The sequence below is a fragment of the Poecilia latipinna genome, unplaced genomic scaffold (genome assembly GCF_001443285.1).
Source record: "Poecilia latipinna isolate Pla-1442-1.1 unplaced genomic scaffold, P_latipinna-1.0 Scaffold227, whole genome shotgun sequence".
In the NCBI taxonomy this organism is placed as follows: domain Eukaryota; kingdom Metazoa; phylum Chordata; class Actinopteri; order Cyprinodontiformes; family Poeciliidae; genus Poecilia; species Poecilia latipinna.
The window spans coordinates 439993-449276 of NW_015112843.1; the positions used below are offsets into that span (position 1 = coordinate 439993).

The following is a 9284-nucleotide window of genomic DNA, read 5'->3' on the forward strand; positions in this document are numbered from 1 at the left end:
GATGGGCACAGTTGGCAGGCCCCTTAAAATTTCTGCGGAATTTTCTAGTTTTCCCTTAGTGTTTTTTCCAGTTACTTAAATTTCGGAACTTAACACTGTACATTTATTTTCCATTTCAACAAACAGAAAATAAGCAAACAGGAAACTGACAGTTTCTAAGATCCTCACCAACTGTGCATTTCTGTGGGATTTTTATTATGATTAAAATTGATAACTGATATATGATCAAACACACTAAATATTTCAGTAAAGAATATTTGAAAATGTCCCTTCATCTTACAGAAAAAATAATTCAGAATTTTAACACTGGCGTCAAATAATGGGACCAAAATCCAAAAAGTTTATTATGGTGCCAGGAATTGTTATTAAGCTGTAAAAAAAACCTGTTGTGGGTAGAGCTTCATTTTTTCTGAAGAATTGAGACTTAGCTTTAGATCACAACTGTGTTACATCTGTTGACAGTCTAATCACTGCAGTCATAAATGAATAGTTTCATAACAAAGAAGCAAACAGTCCCACAGGTAGAGCGAAGTGCCATTATTCAATACCATGAGAAAACAGCAAATGATAATAATATAATAGAAATACTATACGCAGAGGTGGAAAGAAAGCAACGTCTTTTAATACGAGGCAGGGCTGATTATTTGATTATCTGATTATTTTGATAGTAAATATGTTTATCCATGAAAGTTATAATTCATTTAAAAAAATAGTTTTCTAAACCAGAATATGGTTTTTGACTGTGTGTTTTAAAGCAGTCAACAGATATTTTTTAGTTGTGAACATATGACAAACAATATCACCCAGAAAATTAAGCATTACTGAATATGTAAGCGTGAGACTTACCAAAAGGCAATTCTTTGAAACGTGTTTGAATCTGTTGAACAAGGATCAGACTTGTGATTAGATGAACTGCGGAGAACGTCGCCATTCTTTCATTTAGATTCTGCCGCAAATGAAATCATAAATCCTCCAACTGCTGTGTCATAAATGAGATATCTACATTTCAAGAAAAACAAAACAAAACTAAACTAAAAAACGTGTAAATACTTGATGAAAACACTGAGCGATGCTAAGTTAATTACCTCAATATTTTACAAGGACATTTTGTCATTAAAAATAGCGCTAATTTTGAGCACTAGCTTGTCATCAGACCGAATGTGCGCCGGACTTTTTGATTATGTGATGCCGATGTCCAGACTCCAAATCCGTGCAAACGTGGCGTTCAGGTGGTGTGGGAATTCTTAGAAAATGTTACTTTAGCTTTACTTGAATTTTTTGATCCCTCCAGGGTAATCGAGTTGCTGTTTCAAATATCACATTCTTTAATTTTCCAAAAGGTGCTTTAAATGACTTGTTCTGATATATTTATTCAGAACCATTTTATTTCCATATATTTCTCAACACTGTTCTCGTTTCAGGTTCTTTTTTTTTCCCAAATATTTTTTTTTTTTTTTTTTTTGTGGACAATTTGGACATATCTGGAGCAACCATTTGGCAAACAAGTAGCCAGAGTTCTTATATTTATCACAATGATATACTTACTAACTTCTTCAAACGATGGCGATTAAAACAAAATCTAAACTCCAAAATACCACAATACAAACCCTCTCCTGTCCTCCCGAGGAGCCGATTCTGCTGTTTCTTCAGAACAATTGAAGAAAAATTAACTATTGACGTCAAATACCACTTGCCTTCGACTACACTTTAATAAGCTATCAGGACTATTTAGAGTACAGTGGTAAAATGTCTGGAATACAGTTGCAAAAACTTTTTCACTATATAATTTAATTAAAAAGTGAATCAAGATCGAGTACAATCCAGTATAATATATCTAAAGTATTCATTTGCTGTAGCTCAGGAAACCCAAACTTTAGCTTTTCAAAAGTAAATGAAACTGTGAGCCACAACCCCCTGTTCACACTAGCAGATGGTTGCTCGGTACAGCCAGGTTCTGCTGCAGGTTTCTTCCAGTTGAAGGGGAGTTTTTCCTCCCCACTGTCACTAAATGCATGCTCGCTATGAGGGATAAGATGTAAAGTCAACGACGTGCTTGTCCAGGAGCAAATGCTGCAAGTCAATGACTCGATGCAATCTGCTGGGTATCCTTAGAAACGTTTTAAACTTTGAATAATTAAGCACATATCACTTTGGTTATTTGATGAAATACATGACAAGGAAGCATTATACAGTTTTCTGATTTTAATCAGACTTAATGGGTTACACTGAAAAGGAAAAGAGCATTGCAAAACAAAAAACCCCAAAAAGAAAGTGTTTTCACTGTGGCTTAACACAAGGACACTTTGGGTCAAAACAGACTTGAAATGTTTAAAAACTATCTGAATATTTGTTAAACTGGGGGGAAAAATGACACAAAAGGCAACCACTTTAATCACAAGCTCTTAGTGAGAGTTAATCCTTATTGATTCATTACTTTAATGTGCAAAATAAAGTCACAATCTACTGCAAAGGAAAAAAAAAAGAAAGAAAACCACACTTCACTAAAGGTGTTAAGGTCAGTTTAACATCACCCTACTTTTTAATGTACAGGAAAAAAAAAAATCACATGTGGAAAAAACACCGCTTTTGTGAGAACATTGTATTTTGTGTCACTTGCACTTTCTCAACCATGTGAATGAATTAAAATAATATATAAATATTCAGGCTTCCGGAAACCAGTCAAATTCTGTTAATCGGTTGTTTCAAGCACACTGATGAATAAATTTAAATAGGAGGAGCAGAATATATTTGTTAGGCTTTATGATCAAATATGAAATATCATAATATTAAGCTAATAAAATCCTGTTGTCTAAACTGTGCAAGACAACTGTTACATTCCCAGTGTGTGTTTTTAACAAGGAAGATACCCAAAAACAAATGGGAACATGGTCCAAGTTATCAGTACTGCATCACTTCCGTTACCGTTATATTTACTTTGAAAAACAGGGAACGTCAATATCATTTGGCTTTAAGAAGAAAAAAATAATAATAATGAAGCCAGATTGATCCAATGTTCACTTCAAGTTCATGGGCCTGAGAATTAGATTAGCACCAATATAGCACAGTTGTCATTAGCATGGTGGTTATTGTGTGAGAATAGGCTTCTGATTCCATATTTCTAACAAAGCTTTATACAAGTACAGTTCAGTTACCATTTCACCAAAGAACCATTTGTGAAAAATGTGGACAGAAAAGAAAAAAAAAGTTCCCAAAAAACAATATTCTGGAATAGCTTTCAGTGTAAAAACTCAGCATTTCAGGAGCTCAACCTCAAAGATGAGGGTAGAGTTTGCAGGGATGATGGGTGGATAACCTCTGCTTCCATAAGCGTAATCCGGAGAGCAGGTCAGCTTGGCCAACTGGCCAAGGCTCATCTGTGGAGGTAGTGGAAATAGAGATGGTGTAAAATCTTTAGCAAGAATATCCTTCATATGTTAACCTAAATAATAAGTCGGTCGAAAACACATTTGTTTGACCATTAAGTGCATCCTGGCTCCGTCTCAAGCTTACATTTTCATTTTGATTTTTTTCTTGACTTTTCAATATGTAACAAAAACAGAGGTAAGATTACCAACTGGCTTGAAATATCAACTATATTAAAAATTAGGAGATAAATAAGAGATCGGAGTAATTTTGAGACACAAATATCTTCTTTGATAGCGAAAAATCTCAGTTTCCCATACGCTAATAAAATCCAAAAACAGAAAGACCACTACATCACAGGCTAATCAGGTTTTTGACACTCATTCTGATATACATCAATATCTTTTCAGCATTTCTATTTCTTCGTACCTGAGCTACACCTTCATCCCAGCCGCGGATAACTTCACCAGCTCCCAGTTTAAACGTGAAGGGGTCTCCTCGGTCCCTTGAGGAGTCAAATTTCTTCCCGTTTGTCAGCGTGCCTGTTAAAAGAAAGAAAAAAAAACTACAATATACTGTCTAATATTTATATAAGACCAAGCTAAAACGATAGACAATTTCATTTCGACGTTAACGACATCGACACGCCTGCATTAAACATGAAGGTGCTGTCAGTGAATGGTTAGCATACGTAGCACATGCAGAAGAAAAAAATTAGATTATGCTCTTTCTAGGTTTCGTTTTAGTGCTCGAATTAATTACAATTGTGTAATAACCAGGAAGCTACTTCTGAATGCCGGAGTATTAGAAAAATCTTATATAATTTTCAGACAAGTGTCGGGCCATCCGCCCCCGTGTTTCCAGGCTATGTGCTAAGCTAAGCTAAGCTAAGCTAAGCTAAGCTAGCTGGACCATTAGCTTGTTATTAGTCTCAATTTCTCCGCGTATACTCAGAGAATATTTCCGTTTGGTGGCATGATTCCCACTTGATATAACTCTGTATCATATTCAAAGTGAATAGTCGTTTTTTTTTTTTTTTTAATCTTCTGAGAAACGAAACAAGGCTCACCAACGTAGTGCACAGCGACCGTGCTCCCTTTCTTCGGAAAAGTCCTTCCTGCAAATAAAAGCCCACATTTTATTCCAATGCGGGACCAACTGAAAATCAGATGCTATCCTGAAAAAAAATCGACATGAAAATATTTACCGTCTCCGGGTCTAATAGTCTCGACATCAACTCCCATTGTTCTCTCGATGCAGTCTTTCCTTTTCCAGGAGAACGGTGTGTCCGTGTCTTCAATGAAGGGCGGAGTTTAACTTGTCATGTCACGTGGTTTACAGGCGCGCCTTGTGTGGCAATATTATCCCGTCAAAATGTAGTTTTTTGGCAACACTTTATTTGAAGGGGTGTGCGTAAGACTGACATGACACTGTCATAAACATGACATAACATCTGTCATGAACATAAAGAAGTCTTTATGAATGTTTATGACAGTTGTCATGAAGTGACAATAATGACACTTTTAATGCAAAGTTGCTCTAAACGTTGCATTAAAAGTCCATTAAAAGTGCCAACTTTGCATGGTTTTGTAAATTATGATAATGTAATGCAAAGTTGGCACTTTTAATGCAACGTTTAGAGCAACGTTTAGAGCAACTTTGCATTAAAAGTGTCATTATTTACGGAATGACACTTCATGACAACAGTCATAAACATTCATAAAGACTTCTTTATGTTCATGACAGGTGTTAAGTCATGTGTATGTATGACAGTGTCATGTCAGTCTTATGCACACCCCTTCAAATAAAGTATTACCAGTTTTTTTGTCTTTCTTTCCTTCTTATAGGAACTAGGAGTAGTGACTGAAAGCTCATTGATCTAAAGGATTTTATGGTGCATTTGTATCCTAAAGAAAAATATAAAACTTCAGATATCTCACAAACGAGATATTAACATGCATGTAAAGCCTTACAAAAACCTTATATTGAAGCAGAAAGACTTTCAGTAATCTGACTAGTAAAGACATTATTGCGAGGGAATTTAAAAGTATACTTTTGGGAGGTAAGGCAAAAGAAAAAAAAATCCCTGTCTGTGATTATTGCCTTTTTTTTGTATCTGATCGTCCTCAAGGGATTTCTGTAATCTACCACAAGATGCCGCCCTTCTTCTGTCGTGTTAAACCAGAGTTGAGCACAATACAACAGCTTACAAGACTGTGCTGTGTATTACCCAGCAACACCAACAAACTTGACTTCATTGTGTCTGATTGTTTAGTAGTTCCCATTTAGTTTATTTAGTGTTGAAAAAAAACAAAAACATACTAAAACATTATTATAAATAACATGTCAAGACCGAGTTATATTTTTTGCTTACACGTTCAATAGTTGTTTTGACTAAAATAGGAGAAACAATTCTTTTGAATCTGTAGAGCAAAGATGCTTTAGTAAATAGAAAAAGACTAAAGCAGTTAACACATTCTCCACTTGGGAAAAAAATAGTCTCCAAAAGCTTTTAACAAGCACCAATTGCAGATACATAAGGAAGAATGCAATTAAAATTTTTCAAACTGAAAAAAAAAAAAAAATCACACTGAATAAGAAGGTGGAACAAATATAATGCATTTATATTCTACTCCAAATGGAGTAATGGAGTCTTAAAGTAAAAACCAGGCTAAGCGTCAGACAATGCCTCAGTGTGTGCTGATGGATTATACAGTTTGTTGAAGAAGGCGAAGTCAGATGTATAATTAGGTTGTGTATCCTGAAAAGAAAAAGATAATATGGTATAATATAACATAAAATAAAGTTCGTAAAGTTCTGGGATCCTTACTTACATGTTGCGTGTGGTCGGACATGTCAAATATAGAGATTTCTCTGGGAACCTCATTATTCGCTATTGTCAATGTGTTCCTGTCAAATACAGGTCCAAAATTAAGTCAATAACATGTCTGTGCATGCTTTAGCATTGTTATACATGTTATGCTCATATCAGATGTCAAAAAAACAAAGCAACCACAAAAAAAAAAAAAAAAAACTTACCTTGACTTCCATTTTCGGTTCAGCATAAAAAGGAATATAGAGATGGTTATTCCAATCAGCAGCATCAGACCAACTGCAAGGCCAGCGTACAGCGCAGCTACAGAAACAGCAAAACATGCAGATAAAATATCTGACAAGTAAATTAACTGGTAATTTATTTCCAGGAAGAACAATTGGTTTGTTTCTAATTAAGCATTGTAGGTAAAAATAGTTACTTGAATTATTTGAGGGAAAAACTGAAGGCTCAGAGTAGCAGCTGCTCGGTTGGATGGTGATGTCATCAAGAGCCACGTCTCCGCCTATACTCTTTCCTCTTTCATACACAAACACAAACTGTGGGGAGTGAAAACAAATGCTCAAAGAATTATCTGGTAGAAACTGTTACACATCTGGTTGTCTCTTTGAGACAGAGGGGCCAACAATCACATTCAGGCTTCACAGGCTGAGCTGGACAATAAATTGTGTGACATGTGACCTTCTTTTTTCATGGAGTTCATGGAGACTTTAGTTACAAGACATGTATCGTTCTAACTCTTCTTAAATAGCAGTGGTTCCTGCTGTGGGATCTTACAATGTTCCAAAGCTCTCACTTATAGCCCAGTCCTCGTTCAGTTGTCCCTCGCTTCAGCGCTCAGACAGGATTTTCAGCCTTTTGAATCTGCCTGATTATCCCTAACACATAATTTAAATTAAATTACAATATGAACGTCCGATATCTTGGCTAGAGGGGTCATTTTGGGCTTTTATCAGACCCAAAAAAGGAATGTTTGATCTGTGACATTCTGAATTTCATTCACAGTTCCAAACATGACCTTTTCCCCTCTCTCTCATACATTGTTATTCTTTTTTCCTGCCCTTTAGATAACATTTGAATACACATGAACAAATGTGTTAATTCGTGATGACATCATTTAGCAACTTGTAGTAACTTTTCGGACAATCTCCTTACTGATGGGCGAGAAACAGTGGTGGCACACTTCCACACACAGCTCTCAATGAAGGCAACAGACCTACATATCACACATTTAAAGCAAAGTGTTTGTTCATGAAGCAGGAGAAAATTTGTTTTCTGTAGGTTTTGAAACAAAAAAAAAAGTATTTTCTTCTTTGCATTTGAGTTCAAAACAAAGCAAAAAATAAACCTACTGCCGTAATCTTTGCAATATGCTTACAAACTGTGTTTATTTCAAGCTGTATGAAGTTAAAAAAAAGATTGCAATAAATGAAATACATTAAAGCCCAAAATTATTCATACCGCATGTTTATAAATATTCCAAGAGAAACGTGTAGGTGAAAGTTCTGCACTAAAACCTTAGATTTCCTAACAGTTAATGCATTTATCAGAAAAAAAAAGAAAAAAAAAATCAATGTTCATTACCCAGAACGCTTCTTCATGTTTAATATACACACTGTCCTGCAGCCACTGGTCTCCACTGTTTCCTGCTTTAGTCCACTTCAGATGTCCTTCCTCGTTGCCTCCAGCATGCATTTTCCTATAAACCATGACGAGTTAAAATAAAACTAAACCAGACCAATTTACACTAAATTTCTGTTTGACTTTTCTCAGACCTGTCATTGATGTAGACAGTGAGAGTCCCAATGTGGCTGCCATACATGTGGTACCAAAATGTAAGGCAGTGTCCCCTTGAGGACGGCTGGAATACGTCACTGACAAGGTAGGACATGTCTCCCCACTCACCCACTGAGCTGTCCACATATATGTAGTGACCTGAGGAAAACATGCCAAGGTTTATAACATTTTCTATCACTGCCACATCAAATATGCATGATCTGTACATCAGACCAGTTCCAAGACTAGAAGTACAAAGCAAAATCTGACCAAAGAAAGGCTAACTTAGTGCACCTATAATCCAGACTATGATACATAGCATCAGATTACCATTAGAGGAGTTAGTTGTGTGATCAACAGTGGGTCCAGTGTTGGGGTTTGGAGAAGCTCCCGCTCCAAGGAGCCAGTCTCCCTGGTCAACTCTACCGCCCAGGTTGCTCCAGCTGCAGAAGGAGCTCTCAAAGTCACAGAAACCATGAGGAGGGCACTGTGCATCTGTGAGGTGCACATCGTCAAAGGCCATATCTCCCTCCAAGGTTGGGCCGGTCTTCACACCTTCCACCACAATCTAAAAGTACACAGCGAATTCCTATGTTCAGTGTAAATATTTCTTAGATTTCTCAGATTTAATAATATTATTGCAAGAAAGGACATTTATCTAAGATTTTGGTAAAAATGGGGTTTTCAGACTTAAAAACCAGTTGGTTTGTTACCTTTTTGGTCTACAAATAAACATCACATTGTACATAACTTTAAATCAATTGCAATTTTAAACAGTTTGTGCAAAGAACTTTTGAGAAATCAATCCATCAAAAATACGAGTGACGTCTAAGTTACTAATCCTGATCCCAGTTTGATATGATTAATGTCAGAGTGTAGAACTGAATTCAGCCACCAATAACTACATAAGCTGCATACATATTTAGCCTGCAAGCTGTATCTCATAGTTTCAACAGGCTCTGCATATACAGTTGTTGATCTAACTTGTCTGGGGTTTTCACTCCTTACCATATTCAAAGTGGAAGAGAGACTGTATCAGCTGCTGCAGCTTCCTGTCCACTTGCCCTATGTGTCATGTCTAGACAGCTATGACACATAGGGCAGTGTCGGAACATTGTGTATAGAGTGCAAGTGAAATACTAGTTGCTAAATTTTACAAGACAATTAAAGTGCGGAGTTTATGCACCAGACAAAAATATATATGTACAGTCTTTCTACACAATTTGTTAGAATCACATTGAAATATTTCACTAACTGATTTATCAAGAAACATAGAGTAAGTAGGCTTGGCTTAACCTTCAGTCTTCAGCTA

The 9284-nt window shown here is 36.1% G+C and overlaps 2 protein-coding genes across 2 annotated transcripts; both read right to left on the minus strand.

Moving 5' to 3' along the window:
• Positions 1–3219: 3219 nt before the first annotated feature.
• LOC106947184 (peptidyl-prolyl cis-trans isomerase FKBP1A-like) lies at positions 3220–4685 on the minus strand. Its single transcript, XM_015032011.1, has 4 exons — positions 4571–4685; positions 4433–4480; positions 3793–3905; positions 3220–3374 (listed from the first exon to the last, which is right to left on the minus strand). Exons 1-4 carry the CDS (start codon positions 4605–4607, stop codon positions 3249–3251), a joined length of 324 nt encoding a protein of 107 aa, XP_014887497.1. The 5' UTR covers positions 4608–4685; the 3' UTR covers positions 3220–3248.
• Positions 4686–5725: 1040 nt separating this feature from the next.
• On the minus strand, positions 5726–8534 carry LOC106947160 (MAM and LDL-receptor class A domain-containing protein 1-like). Its single transcript, XM_015031978.1, has 7 exons — positions 8303–8534; positions 7972–8131; positions 7781–7895; positions 6618–6735; positions 6403–6499; positions 6198–6273; positions 5726–6124 (listed from the first exon to the last, which is right to left on the minus strand). Exons 1-7 carry the CDS (start codon positions 8493–8495, stop codon positions 6035–6037), a joined length of 849 nt encoding a protein of 282 aa, XP_014887464.1. The 5' UTR covers positions 8496–8534; the 3' UTR covers positions 5726–6034.
• Positions 8535–9284: the final 750 nt, after the last annotated feature.

What these genes read in the sequence shown, in the direction of transcription:
- LOC106947184 (XM_015032011.1), bottom strand. Translation starts at nt 4,607, where the DNA reads ATGGGAGTTGATGTCGAGACTATTAGACCCGGAGACG. An exon ending in GACTATTAGACCCGGAGACG is followed by an intron (nt 4,481 to 4,570) that starts GTAAATATTTTC and finishes TTTTATTTGCAG; the next exon opens with GAAGGACTTTTCCGAAGAAA. An exon ending in GGTCGCTGTGCACTACGTTG is followed by an intron (nt 3,906 to 4,432) that starts GTGAGCCTTGTT and finishes TTCTTTTAACAG; the next exon opens with GCACGCTGACAAACGGGAAG.
- LOC106947160 (XM_015031978.1), bottom strand. Translation starts at nt 8,495, where the DNA reads ATGGCCTTTGACGATGTGCACCTCACAGATGCACAGTGCCCTCCTCAT. An exon ending in AACATGAAGAAGCGTTCTGG is followed by an intron (nt 6,736 to 7,780) that starts GTAATGAACATT and finishes CACTCCCCACAG; the next exon opens with TTTGTGTTTGTGTATGAAAG. An exon ending in AACCGAAAATGGAAGTCAAG is followed by an intron (nt 6,274 to 6,402) that starts GTAAGTTTTTTT and finishes TGTATTTGACAG; the next exon opens with GAACACATTGACAATAGCGA.